The 19536-nt window shown below is 38.3% G+C and overlaps 1 protein-coding gene across 3 annotated transcripts in view; it reads right to left on the reverse strand.

The window, feature by feature from the left end:
• The window catches only part of ahctf1 (AT hook containing transcription factor 1), a 100204-nt gene that overhangs the window by 43545 nt on the left and 37123 nt on the right, over positions 1 to 19536 (reverse strand). For all 3 annotated transcript variants that reach the window (XM_043695441.1, XM_043695440.1, XM_043695439.1), the window contains exons 13-23: positions 17838 to 17928; positions 13014 to 13103; positions 8408 to 8548; positions 8022 to 8126; positions 7815 to 7914; positions 7435 to 7558; positions 7292 to 7348; positions 6974 to 7120; positions 2696 to 2886; positions 1404 to 1548; positions 1073 to 1201 (exon numbers count right to left, since the gene is read on the reverse strand). In XM_043695441.1, coding sequence (XP_043551376.1) covers positions 1073 to 1201; positions 1404 to 1548; positions 2696 to 2886; positions 6974 to 7120; positions 7292 to 7348; positions 7435 to 7558; positions 7815 to 7914; positions 8022 to 8126; positions 8408 to 8548; positions 13014 to 13103; positions 17838 to 17928 — 1320 coding nt within the window. The remainder of the gene's footprint in view (positions 1 to 1072; positions 1202 to 1403; positions 1549 to 2695; positions 2887 to 6973; positions 7121 to 7291; positions 7349 to 7434; positions 7559 to 7814; positions 7915 to 8021; positions 8127 to 8407; positions 8549 to 13013; positions 13104 to 17837; positions 17929 to 19536) is intronic.

Below are 19536 nucleotides of genomic sequence, written 5' to 3' on the forward strand. Positions count from 1 at the left end.
GTTAATCCAGAGACTCAGGTTTGAACCTGCAATGCAGCTGGTGGTATTTGAATTCAACAAAAATCTGGAATTAAGAGTCTAATGATCACCTCTTGTCAATTGTTATGAAAAAACCCCATCTGGTTCACTATTGTCTTTTAGGGAAGGAGACTACTATCTTTACCTAGACTACAGGTGACTCCAGACCCACAGCAATTTGGTCAACATTTAACTGCCCTCTGGGATGTCGATTCCCTTATCCCATGGAAAAAAAAATCTGACCTAACCAGAGCCAAATTTAAACACCTTTAGATTTACTCTCATTGTAGCAATTTGTCTAAACTCTGCAGTTTCAAATTCCAACAAACAGTTTGACAAGTACGTCTTCCCAAATCTGACTTAAAAAGAAGCAAAGATAAGCACACATTAAGCTAACTTGAAAGCAATTAATGTCATAGACAAATTGGCCATGTCAATTACAGACTTGGCCAAATGGAGGGTAGCTTGGCAGTTAAGGTAAAATTTCATTTGGGGGTTATTGGAGAGACTTCACCATATTGCTTACAAAAGTTACAAATTCGGTTTAATTCTGGTACTTCCTCAATTTCAGGCAACTGTTACTCCAGTGATCAATCTGACTATTTTATTTTTATGGCAGATGATTCACTGTTCTACAGTGTGACCCAGGGGCACAAAAAGTTTGTGAACTTGGCAGCGTGTCTTCACAGAAAACCACATTTAGATGGCATTTGTGATGGGCAATTAACATTTCTTGCTAGTTACAAACAAGAAGGCCTAAAACATCAATGAATAGAAGTTTTGAAAGGCAATGGTAAAATTTGTAATCATACTTCATGTTTTAACATTAAATTTAATAATAATGTGAGCTACCAGAGCACCTTTAGAAAGCAAACTGCTATTTACACTCAGCTATACAAAAATGGGGTTGGAAGCAGACATTTCATACATATCAGACGGATTTGTTTTTCCTCAACCCTGGGGACTTGCTCTGGCAAATTTAGAGACTGAATTAATAAACTCAGTTTCCAATTATTAAAACAATTTTCAATTAATAAAACCGCTTTCAACCTACCAAATTCATTTTCAGTGACTGATTGAGCTGCAAGGCTGGCACATAGTTGGCTCTTTGAAGATGATGAACTAAAAGAAATTCTTGGTTTTGAAGATTGCCACTCTTCTTCAAAAACTTCTCCAAACACTCCTGCAAATACATGATATATCAAAGTATATAAAATACTGCAAAATTGTGATTAAAATGCTTTTATAACAAACTTGATTTATCAGCGAATAGTTTCCTACTAAACTAACAACTCAATGATAATGTTTTTTCAAATTACAGCTAAAAATTAACCTTCCCTCCCATCTGCAGGTGACTTTAAAAATGCGATTTATGGATACTTTACCTGTTCAGTAGCAGTGAAAGGGAGTTTAAGTAATTCTTCCATCAGTCCATTCTCTTGACATAGCTCATACATGTGCTTCAGCAAATCTTCTACATTTATTCTGTTTGCATTTAGTCGAAGTAGATGCCAGGCCTCCACCATGCACCTTTATATTTTAGAACAAGCATTGAGCTTTATTTTTAATATTAATTTTAGACAATGATTGAACATTTAACATGTGCAACCTACCTGTCAAGAAGCTTTAGGGCAAAACACAACATGGAAATCTTTGAAAGACCAGTTATTAAAATAGAGAATAGAAGATAGAGGATAGAGAACTGATAAAATGGCTAACCTAAAAGGCCTTCATTTCTCAACAGGAGTAGGATATTCAACCCAGTCTGCTATTTAATTAGATCATGAATGATCTGCATCTTAATTCCATGGTTCCATAACCTTCATACTGCTGCCCAATTAAAAATCTAGCAGTTTTAATTTTGAAATTTTCAACTGCCCTATGCTGAACACTTTCATGGTGGTGAGTTCCTCAATATGTCCACTACCTTTTCAGTAAAGGAATATTTTGTGATATCACACTTAAATGGCCTAGCTCTAATTTTAAATGTTATGTTATAGCTCTATGTTTGGGAGCTTTTAAAAGAAATTTCTTTATGCGATATGGACATTATTGGCAAACATTTATTGCACATCCCTACTTAAGAATCTACCACATTGCTATGACTCCAGAATCACAGGTAGGCCAGGTAAGGATGACAGATTTTTTTCCTCAAATGACTTTAACGAATCAGATGGATTTTTAGAACTGGCAGTTGTTACATGGTCACCATTATGACTTTTTTTTTAAAAAGAAAAAGTTCCAGATTTAATTGAAATTATATTTTACCAACTACCATATTGGGATTCAAACTCCAGATCCCCAGAACATTGGCGTGGGGTTCTGGATTGTTAGTTCACCATGACTACACCAGCACCTTCCTGTTCTCAGTGATGTAGTTGCTTTGCTACTACTTGAAGCACATAACAAATCACGTCTGGTGTGACGAAGTGAAACGCAACTTATATTAAGAGGTATAGTACATGTCATTCTGCTTAACAGGCCTGAGATGTTCCCTTTTCTTCCCAGAACACACACACAAAAAGTGGTTTATGCTTAGAAAACGGCTGTTAGAACTACCATCTTATTGGAACTGCATATATAACTGAATGCAATCTCGTAACTGAATGAATAAAAGGAATATTACACTAGCAACAAAATGAATTACTAAAAATAACGTGATGAAGAAATCAGTTACCTGTTAAATAGCAGTACAGTAAGGTGAAGTTTAACCTCACTGCTACTGGCCATTGAAGGTTTCATTGCCTGCATGTACCGAAGGGCTTTTCTATGTTCTCCTTGGCACATCAAGGCTTGTAAGATTCGGACATGCTGCCATGAGGACAGTGACCTGCTAGTTGCTGGATGCAAAATACGATCTAAGGCATTCTTTGGAACAAGGAAAGAAGAAACAGATCAAATGCAAGATTTTTCAACTGCAGCTCAACTACCATATCATACTTATTCAGGTTCATCAAACATTACTCCATTGATTGGCATGGTAATTACAGTTATATGATATACTGAATTATCTTAAATACCTATGCATACTTTGATCATTAACATGTGTCAATCATAGCATTTTTAGTATAGTAACAGGTCATTCATCCCATTTTCAGTGTTAATACTCCACATTATCCTCCTTCTACCTGCTTCAGCCAAATCAACTAATAGCCAAATTGTTTGCATATCTTGAAACATAAATTTAAAGAGAATTATTGTCTGAGAAATATCTATAGAAAACTTTAGTAAACAAATTCTGTTACCCTTGTACTCCAGACAAGGAGACAGGTAACCTGGCAGTAAATTTACTCAAATTCTAATTAGGGTCTCAGAATCATATTGAACTTAAGGGTCTGTTTCTGTGTTGTCTATGATTCTAATAATGTTAATAAAATTTGGACAGGGAACTGAGAGACCTGGGAAATGCTATTGGTTCATTAACTACACAAAAATTACCTCCCCGCTATGGTACTCCGTAAGAGCTCAGGATCCAGTCCCAGGATTGATGATCAGCTGAGGACAGACATAATTGAATCTCACAGAGGACAAATTATGTGGAGTGTGCAAAGGGCTCCACCTTTCAGACATCGCCTGGTGCCCAAAGAAGAATCATACCATGTAGTACTTGATCATTTCAGTATGTACCTGGTTCCATACGAACCAACCCTGTTTCAGGTGATCATTCCCTCTGGTTTATATGCTACTCATTATTTTTTAAATTATGTCTTCAAGATTTCGCTTTGAGGGCTTCCTCAAATATATTGCCTCTATCCTTATTTCGTATATATGAGCATTCTAAAATTTTGCCTTTTGCTTCTGGTCTTGCCCAGATCTGGCATGTGTTCTGAAACAAGGTTACACCCGAAACATTGACTTCTGCACCTCCTGATACTGCCTGGCTTGCTGTATTCTTCCAGCCTCCTGCCTGTGTACTTTGGATTCCAGTATCTGCAGTTTTTGTCTCTAACCAGGTGTGACATGAATAGATCCAGGATGTGATAGCCACCTTCACTTTTTCCAATGAAAAACGGTTGTAGAAGTCCACCTTTACAGCTATAGAACAATACATGCAAAATTGTGCAGATGCTGGAAATCTGAAATAAAGACAAGAATGCTGGAAAAGCTCATGTGGCAGCATCTATGGAGAGAGAACGAGACACTGTTTCAAGTGCAAAATGGCTCTTCTTCAGATCTTGCTTGCCATTTTAATAACCACCTTGTTTCCATGCTAACATTTCTGCCCTGCGTATGCTGCAATGTTCCAATGATTTTACATTTCCCCAGTCTCTCCACTGCATCTGTTGCACATGCCTTCCACCAGGATGCCTCTGACAAGACCTCTTTTTCCATATCAAAGGTGCCCCTCCCACTGTGGTTGACAGCACCCTAAACCCCAACTGAACAGTTTCTCGCACTAAATAAAAACCAAAAGAACTGCAGATGAGATAAATAAGAAGCAAATACAAAAATTGCTGGAAATGCTCTGTGGGTCTGGCAGTATCTATTAAGAGAAATCGGAGATAACCATTTGGGTCAGTTGAGAAAGGATCACTCGACCCAAAATGTTAACTCCGCTCTTGCTGACAGATTCTGCCAGACTTGCTGAGCTTTTACAGCAACTTCCGTTTTCATTTCTCACACTTCGATCCTCACTCCTTATTCTTCTCTTTTCTGGAAGGACCAACATCCCTCTGTCTTCATTTCGCATCACACTAGTTGACACATTCAAAGGATCATTTCTGCCATGTCCAGTAGAATATATCAACATATCTTCCTCTCTCGTCCAGTCAGTATTCCACAAGGACCATTTTTTCAATGAAACCTTGGTCCAGTCCTTTGTTCCTCCTAATATTTCCTCATTCCCCTGTATACCTTTCCATGCAATCACAGAAAGTATAATACCTGCTCATTCACCTCCTCCTTCTCTCTGTCCAAGGTCCTAAACATACCTTCCAGGTGAAGCAGTATTTTATTGTACTTCCTTAAATATAATCTAGATGTGAAATAGACTAGAATAGTAATTTATTGTCTCTTGTGCATTAAAAAAAAGTGAAATGTGTTTAAAATCACCATACTACGATGCCTATGTTAAAAATAGAAGGCATAGACAAGAAAATTTTTTAAAAACAAATTAAGACAAAGTCTATCTTAGTTCAATTCCTAGCCCTTGGCTCCAGGAAAGAGTATCGGTGCAAGATCACCATCTATGTCAAGATAATCACCTTTGCAGCTGTCAATGCATTACTTCACTTCTTACTAATTCTCTTCCAATACAGCAGTATCCTTGTTGTGGGCAAGTTAACCAAAACTACATGTAACTTTACAATTGATGGCTGTAGCAGTGATCTTATATAAAGTGGTATACAATGTGGATGGCTGTTCACCCACACTATATAACATATTCCATTCTGCACATCTTCGTTGAAATGACTTAAAAATCAAATAAAAAGGCAAGATGGTAGATTGCAGGTTCTTACTCGATTGGCGAAAGTACCTCCTTCATGCGCATCTGTGTTAGGACTTAACTGGGAAGAGTGCAGATATTTAAACCCCACTATTCCACAAGTTGTCACACATGTGTAAACACAAAATTTAAACCACCAGGATGATCAATTTGTTCACTAACTACTATTCGGGACAAAAAGTATTTCACACTAAATTTCAACATTTACTAGAAAAGAACTCTTTGTTAACAAACTTACTTTTTAAACAAATAGCAGCAAAAAGAAAGGACTATTAGTGTACTACAATGTGACTTTAAAATACCAAATACAACAACTCACATGCGTGAATAATAGACTTTAACAAAAATATCATCAAAACATGTAGCACTGGGGGAAACAAAATTCTGAAGATCAATAGTTCAGATCGGCAGGATGTAGTTAACTCTCAGTTCTTTTGACTTTAGTAAGGATTTCATGCTGTTGTCTGTAGTGTGATGGTTCTTCAATCGGGTGGATAAAGGTCTTTTCCTGTAAAGAATTATTTCTACTCCCACTGATAGAAGGGTGTTTTCTGCTTTCTAGTTTTGGATGGTTCAGATTGCATACTTTCCAGTTTGTAGTAAATTGGTTTGGCCAATGCAAGGGCTGTCATCAGGCAGCTGCATTGTGACTCAAATTCCTAGTGCCTCTCTTGATTCAACAGAACAATCTCACTGCTCCAAAAGTGACATTTTTAACGGTGCAGGGCAATGTTACCACTTGCTTTTTAAGTTGCAAAACCTTCCTTTTATGGTGAGTTGTATCACCGTATTCCAGTTTCATTACCCACAACTGAAAGATATATGTAGCACCTTACACTTGTGAAGATCATAAACAACTACATTAGTTACTTCTTTAAAGAATTCCAGCTGAGGCAGATTCGTTGCTAGATCTGTGCTGACTATTCCTATTGGATAAGCTTTTTCTCAGTTTTAGTAATTTGGCACCTGATTATAATCCATGCCTCTATATATAAACACGACAACTGATCATCCATCCATCCTTCTTCCAGAGACAATTATGCTGCAAAAATATTTGATTGAGGAATGATTTCATTATGAATTTTAAAGATACTCGGCATCTCGTCTCAATTTAATGTAACTTTTTTGATCTTCTAACACATAGCTTACTGATATCTCCTTGTGTAGCAGATGTCTGGATCTTAAAAAAAATTAGTCTTTAATTTAATCATCTTCATTTATAATGGCCAATGGAAAATGTATTCAAAGCATTTAATTCCTGCATTTCTGGAATCACAATGAAAATATAAGTAAAAATTTCCTGTATAGTTCAGAATTCTCAGCCATGTTACACATCTTTGGACACACTACCGTGGTTAGCATGGACGTCACAAGTTTCAGTTATTACATACAATTAACTGAACAAATAAGAACTTGAGTTAATTAAGTAACTCAACATTTCAATAGAAGTGACAACAACTTGCTTCAACTAAGGGTAAAGTGAAGTTTATTTCTAATGTGAGTACTTACCTCATGGTCACTGTGATCCAAAAGCCAAAATCCCTGAATAAGGTTTACTAGGCCCACAGGTACAGCAAAAGCAGGTGGAAAAGATTCAATTGAAGACTCATTCTTATTAGGAACAGAAGAAAGAACATCCAGCAGTAGATAAATAGCCTGTAAATCAGAGGTTAAGGCTCCAAAACAAAGTGCAGCAATCCAAATTATAACTAAATTATCTATATAATTAAAATCTCAACAGTAGGTCAGATATTTGCAAACACTAACTCATCAATGCCAGAAAGGCGGTGAACACCAAAAACAACCTTCTATACAACTAAAGGATACGATGGCATGCTTTGTTGTTTCATCCACACTTTCTAACAAATATACATCAAGAAGAGCCTGTTGTTAAGAAAAATAAAAATATTAGTTTAACAGCTGCAAAATTTTCATTTCACTAAATTTGCCATTCAAGAATCACATCTTACATGAAGAGTTGAGGGTGGATATTTTCCTGTTCCTCCTTCATCCCTCTTCCACAGCTGTGCTATGTGGTCCCCAGTTTCAGACACCATTCCATCAATCAATAGGCAGTCTGAACACCATTTGCCTCTGGGTAAAACAAACATTTAAAAGTGCAACATGAAATAAGTCAAGTTATTTTGTGACCATTGACCAATTGTTTTAAAAAAAATTGATTCTTACTCTAAAAACTATTTTCTACAGAAAATATAGATTCAAGATACGGATTTAAAAACCAGAAATTATAAAGCAAGTTATAAACAGAGTTGTGCTGTACACTAAGCTAGCAGGTTTGAGAATCACATTACGTATTTAATTTCCAAAATACAATTCATTAAGAACATACTTTGATAGACGCTCCAACTTATGTCGTCTGTTAGTGTAATAATTTTGTATAATGGGGTAGTTGTAGATGGGCCTGGATAACTGTAGCACATCAATATCATCTAAAGAAAAAGTAAAAAACATCAATAATATAAAACTCACTGAAGTGCAGCATAAAAAGGTTATCCCAGCTTAGTTGATAAGCATTTTTAAAATATGTTGCTGTTACCTGAACCCTCTGGGAGTAGGCCAGCACGACAGAACCACAACACAACCTGAGTGTATTGAGAAAGGAGTGTACCTACAATGCGCTTGTTCATTAAGTCAACCAATCCTGTGGGAAGAAAATATTATTATGCTAATAAAAAGGATTTCCAGGATTATTTTATATTCAAACAATATTTAGCAGGAGATTTTTCTGGAAAGAAGGCCTCAAAATGTTTATTTGTAGGTGACTGTCATATACCTCTATCACATGTTTGGTGCTTTTTTTGTTAATATAATTTAAGAAACACAACTAGCAACATTTAAAAATATTGTTGCACACACAAAATAAAATAGCAGATTAGTAACCATTTACATAAAACAGTGCAACTGTAATTCATATACACACACCTCGCTCAGTCAGTTCCTGGGCCTCAGTAAGGAAACAGCTAACAATGGTGGTGAGGTTGCTAAGTAACATCTGGCAGTGCTGCAGAGACTGGAGTGTGTGTGGGTCAATGAAGTGACATGATCCATCAAAAAGTGGAACACCTAGTGGTTAAAGGACAATGTGAAACACACTCAAGTTAAGCAGGTGTCAACCTTAACAAAACAATTTTTCACAGCGGTTAACTTTCATATGTGTACACTTCTACAAACATCTGCTTTGAAATGAGAAATGTGCCTGAAACAATTTTTTTTAAACAACAGAGCACGTAATTAATTTAGGGTGACCCATTTATCTCATGCCTATAATAATACGCATGCAAGTTCATAATGTCAGTTCCATTAATCAGAAGAAGCTACTGAGCAAACATTAGTTCTGCTCGGCAAGCAGATGAGAAGTACCCAATCCTGTCATCCAACCTCCCTTCAAGACATGGATTAATTCTGGGCTGATTTACATATCTCCAAGATATAGGTTGATTAAAAGTCTGCAAGGATTAAGGGAACAAATTACTAGCAAACTGTTTCAGCCAGAAAATAGTAATATAGCAGGACCATACAACAAAGATTTCTTTTGGGAAGTTACTTCCAGATTCAAAAATGTAACTGAATTAAAGGGGAAAAAAAAGTCTTTCTTAAATAAAAATCATTAATTGTTAATGTTTAAGATACTGTTTTAATAAAAAGTTAGGTTCAACAACGGAGCATTTACCTGTGCTTTAGTGTAACACAACTTAGCAGGTCAAACACACATTTCAAAATATATAATTTCACCCAGCTGCAGCAGCACACTATAGGATCAGTGCTTAATTATAAATAGTAGAGTACATCTCATTGACAGCATACACCATCTCATCCAAGCAATTTAACTAGCTCCAGTATTGTATGCTCCCAATACGAGAATCTAATCATCTCCCTTTGATATTCAACCGTATTACAATTATTTAATTCCCCATCAACTTCGATGGTGTTACCTTCACCAGAATCTTATGTAGGCCAATCACAAATATGTCAAAAGTTGGGAATGCTCATTCCCAAAGCCTGTCCACAACCTACAAAGCAGAAGTCAGGAATATGCTGCAAGATTTTCTAAATATCTAGGAGTGCAGATCCAACAACACAACAGGCTTGACATCACCAGGACCAACTAACTTGATTGGAACCTCTTCCTCCAATGGCACATAATGACAGTCATGTGTACCATCTACAAGAATTACTGGAGCAAATCAAAAGTTCATTCAATGGAACTTTCCACACATATAACTCCACACATTTATTTCCAATTATGCACCATTCATACTCAACTATAATGTCACATCTTCACGATCATTGGGAATTCTGGAAGTCTCTCCTCAACAGCACTGTCAGTCTATCTACACCACAATGGCTTCAATGGTTCAGAGGAGTGACTCAAAGGCATCTTCAAAAGCAATTAAGGATAGCAATAAATACTGGCATGGTCAGAAATGCCCTTGACATAACAAATAAAAATAATTCCACTGGCTCCAAGTGATGACAATGACAGAGTCAACCAAAAAGCAACATAAATTAAAAAAGGGTAAAGCTATTTACCAACACCAAACCAACACATTTTTTTTCCAAAGCAGCCAATTCAGGTACTGGAAGCTACTATAAACGCAGTCAAACACTTGGCCCAGGGTGGGAATAAAATCTATTGGTTTTGTGGGGTCAGCATGGCCTTCCACAAAGCCTGCACTACATAAAGACAAAAATAACAACACAAGTTGAAGAAAAAAGTCGCACTTACCTATCAATGCTTCAAATGTAGATAACATATAAAACTGAAGAGTTATGTACAATGAACAAAGAAAATTTACAGCCCAGGAACAGGACCTTCAGCCCTCCAAGCCTGAGCTGATCCAAATCTACTGTCTAAACCTGTCGCCCAATTCCTAAGCATCTGTATCCCTCTGCTCCCCACCCACTCGTGCATCTGTCCAGATGCACCTTAAAATGAATCTACCGGGCCTGCCTCTGTTACCTCTGCTGGCAACGTGTTCCAGACACCTACCACCCTCTGTGTAAAGTACTGCCGCGTATAACCCCCATAAACTTTTCACCTCTCACCTTGAAAGCGTGACCTCTCATTATTGAATCCTTCACCACCCTGGGAAAAAGCTTATCGCCATCTTCCTGGTTTATACCCTTCATGATTTTGTAAACCTCAATCAGGTCCCCCCTCAATCTCTTTTTTTCTAATGAACACAAACCTAATCTACTCAACCTCTCTTCATAGCTAGCACCATCCACACCAGGCAACATCCTCGTAAGCCTTCTCTGCATCCTCTCCAAAGCATCCACATAGTTTTGGTAATGTGGCGACCAGAACTGTACACAGTACTCTAAATGCAGCCGAACCAATGTCTTGTACAATTTTAACATGATTTGCCAGCTCTTATACTCAATACTCCGTCCGATGAAGGCAAGCATACTATATGCCTTCTTGACCACTCTACCCACCTGTGCAGCAACCTTCAGGGTACAGTGGACCTGCACTCCTATACCTCTCTGCTCATCAACTTTTCTCAAGGCTCTTCCATTCATTCTATAATTCACTCTAGAATTAGACTTGCCTAAATGCATCCCCTCACATTTGTCTGGATTGAACTCCATCTGCCACTCTCCCGCCCAACTATCTGGTCTATATTCTCCTGAATATGTACAAGCACAGAAAAACATGGTTGGATGCAGCTTTGAAGTGGTGACCAAGAAGGATGGTTTGAAAGATGGGATTTTGTAAGGGAATTCCACACAATGGAACAGTACAGCCAGAAACTACCACCAATGTGTAGAGTCATGATGCAAAGAATGTCAGAATCCAAGGTATCAAACATGGCGAATGCTAGGCTAGAAAAGCTACAAACAAAAGTTGAATGAGGCTGTGATGGCAAAGAACACAAATCTTCACTTCAGTGGAAAAAGGAAGCCAATGAAGAACAAAGAAAAGACCAACAGGTGAACAAGGAAGACTGTTTGCAGTAGGGGCTTATGATGATTGTTAAAATGGAAAACTGGTAAGGAATATCTAAAATAATTGTCCCAATGAAGCCAAAGGAGTAGACATGTATTTCAGTGGTAGTCGGGATCAGTTATCTTTCTAAGAAAAATAACTACTCTGGACCTAAGAATAAGAAATAAACAATGAGTTAGGATGTGCTATTTTGACAATGAACCAGCAAGAGACAATGTTTATAATGCTCCTAATTCAAAAAGGATACTTTGATTCTCATGAGGAGTGGAGTTGCTCAGGGGAGAAGAGGAAATAATAAAAATGTGCTCAATGAGGTGCAACATGCCAACTCTGGTAAATAGACCAAAGACAATAGGTGCAGGAGTAGGCCATTCTGCCCTTCGAGCCTGCACCACCATTCAATATGATCATGGCTGATCATCCTTAAATCAGTATCCTGTTCCTGCCTTATCTCCATAACCCTTGATTCCACAATCCTTGAGAGCTCTATCCAACTCTTTCTTAAATGAATCCAGAGACTGGGCCTCCACTGCCCTCTGGGCCAGAGCATTCCACACAGCCACCACTCTCTGGGTGAAGAAGTTTCTCCTCATCTCTGTCCTAAATGGTCTACCCCGTATTTTTTTCCTCAAATTTGGAGACCAGAACTGCACACAATATTCCAGGTGTGGTCTCACCAGGGCCCTGTACAGCTGCAGAAGAACCTCTTTGCTTCTATACTCAATCCCTCTTGTTATGAAGGCCAGAATGCCTTCACTACCTGCTGTACCTGCATGCTTACCTTCATTGACTGGTGTACAAGAACACCCAGATCGCTCTGTACAGCCCCTTTACCTAAATTGATTCCATTTAGGTAGTAATCTGCCTTCCTGTTCTTGCCACCAAAGTGGATAACCATACATTTATCCACATTAAACTGCATCTGCCATGCATCTGACCACTCACCTAACTTGTCCAGGTCACCCTGTAATCTCCTAACATCCTCATCACATTTCACCCTGCCACCCAGCTTAGTATCATCAGCAAATTTGCTAATGTTATTGCTAATAACATCAAGATATTGCTAATATCTTGTCCAATTTGTCACCGACTGTCAACACTCAGCACTTCAATGTCAGACATAAATCACAAATGCAATTCCTTCTGTACTAGCTCTCAGATATCAAAAATGCTTTCTGCTTCGTCATTGCCACTCACTTATCTCAGCAAGTTTCAAACCCATTTTCTTAGCGAACATAACCTTGAAATGAAGAAAATGACCATCTTAGTAGTAGACACCAAATATCAATGACAGAAATGATTAGCTGTTCATGCACATGCCTGCAGAAACATTCGCATCGCAAACTAAAAAGTATGCAGTGCAGCTGAGAAACAAACTTGTTTTGCATGAAACTGCAACTGCAGGTTAGTCATCACTTTTTGAGAGAGAAAAAAAGCCAAGGAAAAAGGGTATGGTATTTTCTACCACCTCAGTCTCTCTCCAACCACAGACAATGTGAAGAAAATATAGCCTTAGACTACATATTACAAAAGCCAAGAGAATTGCTGAAAAAACACATTCACAAGTTTCAGACTTACAGATGCCATCAAGTTCCCCTTTGGTTTGAGTGATTTTTTTCCATGTCCATTCAAGCACAAAGCGTAGACTGGCAGCTGATCTAGGTTGTTCTTATTGTAAAGAAAAAAAAAGAATAAAAAACACATTACTTTCTACAGTTAAACAACAGATCAAAACATATTTTCTGAATTACTTAAGGCAAAATGTTAAAATTTCTTTGCAAGTAGTTTACAGTTTCCAGCAGAGATTTATTCTACAGTTTGTTCTAATTATGGAAGTAGTAGACAAAATATCATAGCTAAAGAAAAAAAAATACATGACTCAGACGTCCTTTTATTCCTTCATGAAGTCCAGCAAAAAGGTAAAAAAATGCGTTTTTGTGGGATTTAATCAACTTTTTTTGTTTAAAAAAAGCAGAACCTCAATCCTTCACAAAGCTACAAAATGTTTCATCACCTTTTCTTTTGGTCACCTTTGAATAGATACCATAGGACCTGCTTAAAGATAACTCAAATTTGTTCTCAGATTTAGTGACTAGGTGTCTGGAAGTGTTTACATTGATGAAAGCAAAGAATGTCAACTCCTGGCAGCCTGCATGCCTTGACACACAAATTGTATAGATGCGGTTAGAAAAACTATTGTACAGTGTGTTGGGTCTCTTTTAAACATCTAAATACCCAGCTATATAGCTTAATATGGCTGAGCCGATCAGGAACAAAAACTAGGAATCAAGGCACCCAGTATTGGCTGTATAAAAGAAGAAACAACAGAACTCGGGAGTATCCTAGTGTAATAAAAAGCCAGTTTCAAAATGGTCAGGGGTAGCTGAAGAGGAATCCAGGAGAAAAATAACCAAGAGACCAGAAGAAACTAAAAGGCCAATGGTCACAGGAACCAGGAAGAAAGGAGATTTTGTCTGAGTGATTAGCCTAACACACCAAGAGGTGACCACTAGCTGAGAACCTGAAGAGGAGGCTTCAGGTAGTGAATTGATGCTGCATTTTGGCTCTATGTAAACAGGTCTGAAAGGGGCTTTGCACCAACTGAAAAGGGGCTGGACATTTGCCAGGGAACTGTCCACAAGAGGAGACTGAACCATTAGCAGCTAAGCAGTCTTTAGGCGCTCCACATCAGAGCGATATTGCAAAGAATAAACAGTGGAGCCTTCCAGAATGAACAGTAAAATCACTCTGGAAGAAGATTAAGTATCACATTGTAATTACTGTCATCCGAATGGTTTGATAATAAATCACATCTACATGTCTAGAGTATTATGCATGACCACAGTTTGCCAATTAATTAGTTTGCCTCATACTCTAACATCCAAAAATCAGCATAAGACAGATATTGAAAGCTATTTCTTTTTTGGCTTGGTGTAGCAAAGCTTACATTTGGTTGTTCAAACCAACGGAATCATGTAACTTTATTTATCAGTAAGGATTTGAGATTCCTAATCTTCATTAATTTTAAACCAAAAAGAGAGTTACTGATCCCTTAATAGACCATAACCAAACTTGGGGGCTATTCCAGGATCGTAACAAACATTATCATCACGAGGATGTGGTGGTCTCGCAGTATTGTTACTTGACTAGCGAGCCAGACTAATGTCCTGGTGTCATAGTTTGAATACCATCATGGCAGAGAATAAAATCTGAACGGTGTCATGACACACTGGGATAATGCACTGAAAATCAAACATCAGAGTAGTCACAAATCTGAAAAATTAATTAAAATCACTGAATTACCCAATTTAGCCTGTTTAACTTAGGTTAGAAGAAACGTGCATACTAAGTTTTCTCCACTAACAAGAAAATTTATTTATAATCAGTGTTTAAAATCGATACCAATAAAAGAGGCAAGTTGAATGACTAATCTGTAAATCTTACTTAGAACTCCAATACACAAATAGACAAGCCAGCAGAGACAGAGTTAACATAGCAAAATTCGATGATACTAAAATAGTTGGGAGAGCTGACTGTGAAGAGTAGATACAGCTTACAGATGGATATTGGTAGGCTAATGGATATTGGCATTAGAATGGGCCAGAATGTGGCAGATGGAGTTTAATGTGGACAAGTGTGAGGTTGTCCATTTTGGCCAGAAAATTAAAAGGGCAAATTCTTATTTAAATGCAAAGCAGATTCAAAATGAATCAGTGCAAAGGCATCTTGGGCGTCTTTGTGCATGAATCGCAAAAGTGCGTATGTAGATGTAGCATATAATAAGAAAAGCAAATGTAATTCTAGCATTTGTTGCAAAAGCATTGGATTATATATTTAAAAAAGAAATTATACAAGGCGTTGGTAATACCACACCTGGAGTACTGTATCCAGTTTTGTCTCCCTACTTGAGGAAGGATGTGGTGGCAGTTCAGAAGAGAAGAGGTTCACCAGATTGATTCCAGGGATAAAAGCACTCTTGTAGAAGGAGCGGTTGAATATCTTGAGCTTGTACTTGCTGCAGTTCAGAAGAATGAAGGGGGTAGGAGGAATCTGACTGAAGTATATAAAACGCTAAAGGGAATTGATAAAGTGGATGATGAACAAATACTCGAGACTGTCTCACATGGGAGAGCAAGAGGACATTGAGTGAGAAGAGGTAGGTTGAAAACTGAGATGAGGAGAAATTACTGCAGAGGGTTGTCAAACTGTGGAACTCACTACCCCAGAGGTGAAAGCAGGATCAATCAATCAACAGATTTAATAAATAAATAAATAGATATGTTTCTAATGAAATGTGGGGAAAAGGGTTATGGGGAACAGGCAGGAGAGATAAGTTGAGCCTGGTAAAGATCAGTCATAAATCATGTTAAATGGCAGAAGGGATTTGAAGAGCTGAATTGCCTGCTCTCGCTCCTAATTCCTATGTTCCTATGATGAGAAATAACAAATATTGGGTATGGGGAAAGAGGAGGGAAAAAAAATCAGAAGCAGACTTCTGACACCAGCCGAGATCATAGGTACCAAGGATTTCTTTTATCCCCTTCAGATTCTTTCTAATCTCTTGATGTAGTGGATATAGCTCAGTCTTTCACCAAATGGTTGTAAGTTTTTGCCTTTTCAGGACCTCTGAAGGTGGATTTCCCTCTTTTCATTTGAACAGGAAATTTATAGAGACAAATACTTAAGAAAAGTGGGGCCTGGTTCAAATGAAGAATGCAGGACAGCATGCCAGGAGAAGCACCACACAGAGGTAAAAACATGGTGTCAACCTGTTCCAACACTACTTGCCCAGCAGTAAACAACAACCACACAATCCTACAATCAACACATCAGATCAAAACTCTGCAGCCCTGCGAGATCCAGTCATGGAGGATAAGGCTCCACATCCTGAATCATGGGAGCATTCAACAAAAAGAAAAGGCTTAAGCATCCGAAAGCACCTTCAACCAGAACAGCTGAATAAACTGTTCCAAATCAGCTTCCAGGTGGAGATTCCTAGCAATGTAGATACCATTCTTCAGCCAATTAAGTTCACATTACGTGATAGCAAAGATCAGCTGAAGTCACTGGATACTGCAAAATTAAAGGCATGGTGTTCTGACAACATGCTAGCAGGCAGTAGCAAAGCTGTTCTTGTATGTTACCACACAATGTGTATCTACCCAATGCAGACAATTGCCCGAGTATGGCTTGTTTTTACTCCAATGTATTTTCAGATCATCAAAGGATTGATGGAAGGTGTCATCAGCTGTGGCTGACAACTGCTTACTGACAAACACACACTGTTGCTTCAATTCCTGCACCCCTCAACCAATCCAACTTGACGGCAATCTGTGCTCTTAGATCCAACCCTGATTTTGTTATTAAGCCTACTGGTAAGGGTGGTGCTGTTGTAGTCTGGCGTACTGATCTCTGCATTTCAGAGGCTGAGCGCCAGGTCTCAGATACCTCCTTCCTATCACCCGCTGGACCATGACTCCATCATGGAACATCAAGCCACTGTATCAACTATGATCATTGACCTCATTTCATCTGGTGATCCCCAGATCTGCTGAGCTTTTGCAGCAAGTTCTGTTTTTGTCACTGACAAGGAGTTTGGGATTCACCAGGCCCAATCAGCCCTGACCTCATTAAAGCCCCATCCCTCAGAAAGATCATCTATGGCTAACAATCTTTGTTGGGCAAGTCAAAAAAAGGTACATTCTGATCAAGGATTTTCCCCTGTAATATCCCCCCCTAGCCAATATATCTATCACACATGTGTGAATAAACTAAGTTGGCATTTGGGATAAGATAATAGAAAACAATGGATACTTGTGAGTCTGTACACTTGGAAGTCACCATTTTCAGAAGAGGTTGGGAAAAATAGTTATGTCTTTAGTTCATGATACTCCACAATTGAACCTTGCAGCATGCTTTGAATAATCTCTGGACTCCTCTTGCCTGTTTCAGACTTTACATACTGGTCCTTTTCACAGTTTTGAAGCGAAAAGGAGTAGTAAACCATTTAGTCCCTCAAAGCTTTCAGTTGAGTTCAATTGAAACCTTTCAACTTTCCATTAGTCACTTTTGTGAAGTAAAATGAGGGCAATACTATATGCTTACATATTTTTCAGTCCATATAAAATTGCCGAGGCCTCTGTAAACATACAGCTTCAATGGGGTCAATTACTTTTAAAACTAATCCAGAATTCCAAAATTATGAAGATCAGAATAGCACACTAATTTTTGGAACTTATGTTGAAAAAGTAGAGATTTAAAAACCATTTTATTGACTTGATATATTCTGTTCTATCACAATTTCAAAATTAAATTGCAAAACCAATGCAAACTGTAAAATGAACAAGAGTGTAACCAGGTTGAAATAGGATTATTTTCAACAGGTTTTAACTTCAGGCTTACCTTCTGCTGTCCATTGTCTGATGCATCCAGTTATTAATCCTAAGGAACTAGATTCTACAGCTGCTGACAAAATTGCTTCAAGTTTCTCCTCCTTAGAAAATCAAAAAGCGTTATAATTAAGTTAACATTCCAGATATCTCCCCATAGCTTTGAAAGTCTATTTCCACAGGGACATCTACAAAGTCACTATAAAATAAAAATGAATCTCAAGTATAAAGTAACCTGGCAAAATAAGCATCAAATTGAATGCATCATACACTGGCAAAGATGCACTGTCCATTGTATGGATTAACCACAAAATTCACAAGTACTTTTTATATGCAACTCAGAAAAGACATATAACCTGCATGTCAGAGCCTAGTTTGCACATTTTAAAATCAATTAATGAGACATACACTGAGTAAATCATTATCGGCTAAGTGGGCTATAAAGTTAAACAGAGGCAGATGCTGGAAATCTGAAACAAAAACAGAAATTGTTGGAAAATCACAACAGGTCTGGCAGCATCTGTGGAGAAAAATCAGAGTTGATTGTATCTCGGAAAAGAGTAGTTTTTATACAGAGATGGGGTGGGTGGAGTAAATAATAGATGGGAGATAGAGCCCAAAGAGAAAGAAAACAGTTGGAGAAAGAAGTGGTTTAATATCAATCTGGGAAAAATGAATAGCTGCTAATGGGAACAATAGTGGCTAACAATGGGTAGTTTGTGATAACAGCCAGTATAACAGGGTGAAGGAAAGCATGAGGAAACGTGCTCAAGCCATAAAATTGTTGAAGGCTGCATAGTTCGCAAGCAGAAAATCAGGTGTTGTTCTTTCACCTCACACTAATTTCACTGTAGCAAACCTGAGACAAAGATATTGGCCAAAGAATGTGGTGATGTGTTGAAGTGGCAAGCAACTGCACATTCAGGATCTTTGCTGCAGACAGAATGTAGGGATTCTGCAAAGCGTTCACCCAGTCTGCGCCTTGTTTCCCCCAATGTAGAGGAAACCACATTGTGAGCAGAGAATACAGTAGACTAGGCTGAGTGAAATGCAGGTTAAGTGCTGCTTCACATGGGGCCTTGGACACTGTAGACAGGAAGCAAACAGGCAGGGGTTACACCTTCTGCGATTGTAGGGGAAGATGCCATGGGTTGTGAGAATGGGTTGGAGGTGGGAGGAGTGGATCAGGGTGTCCCAGAGGGAATGGTCCTTGCGGAAGGCTGACAAGGAAGAGTAGGAGAATGTGATTTGATGGCACCCCGCTGGAAGTGATGGAAATGGTGACTAATGAACCTCTGGATGTGGATGCTGGTGGGATGGTAGGTGAGGGCAAGGGGGACCATATCGACGTTTTGGGAGGGAAGATAGAGGGTAAGGAAGTAATTGTGGGAAATGGGTTGAACCCAGTTGAGGGCTCTACCAACCATGGTGCTGGGAATCTTTGATTGAGGAAGGTGGAGACCCCCTTATTGAAGATGGCATCATCAGAACAGGTGTGGTAGAGACGGAGAAACTAGGAGAATAATTTGGAATCTTACAGGAAGCAGGGTATGGGGATGCATAGTCAAAAGGATAAAAGGAAGTCATATGTGAACTTTGTCACCTCCACTTCATTGCTGCAAAACTCCACTGAAATATACTGATTAGCACAACCTCAAAAGAAATGAACTTCTGACATCTCATCAAAACTTAAGAGATGATAAATTCAGTTG

This window comes from Chiloscyllium plagiosum, chromosome 9 (assembly GCF_004010195.1).
Source record: "Chiloscyllium plagiosum isolate BGI_BamShark_2017 chromosome 9, ASM401019v2, whole genome shotgun sequence".
Classification (NCBI taxonomy): Eukaryota; Metazoa; Chordata; class Chondrichthyes; order Orectolobiformes; family Hemiscylliidae; genus Chiloscyllium; species Chiloscyllium plagiosum.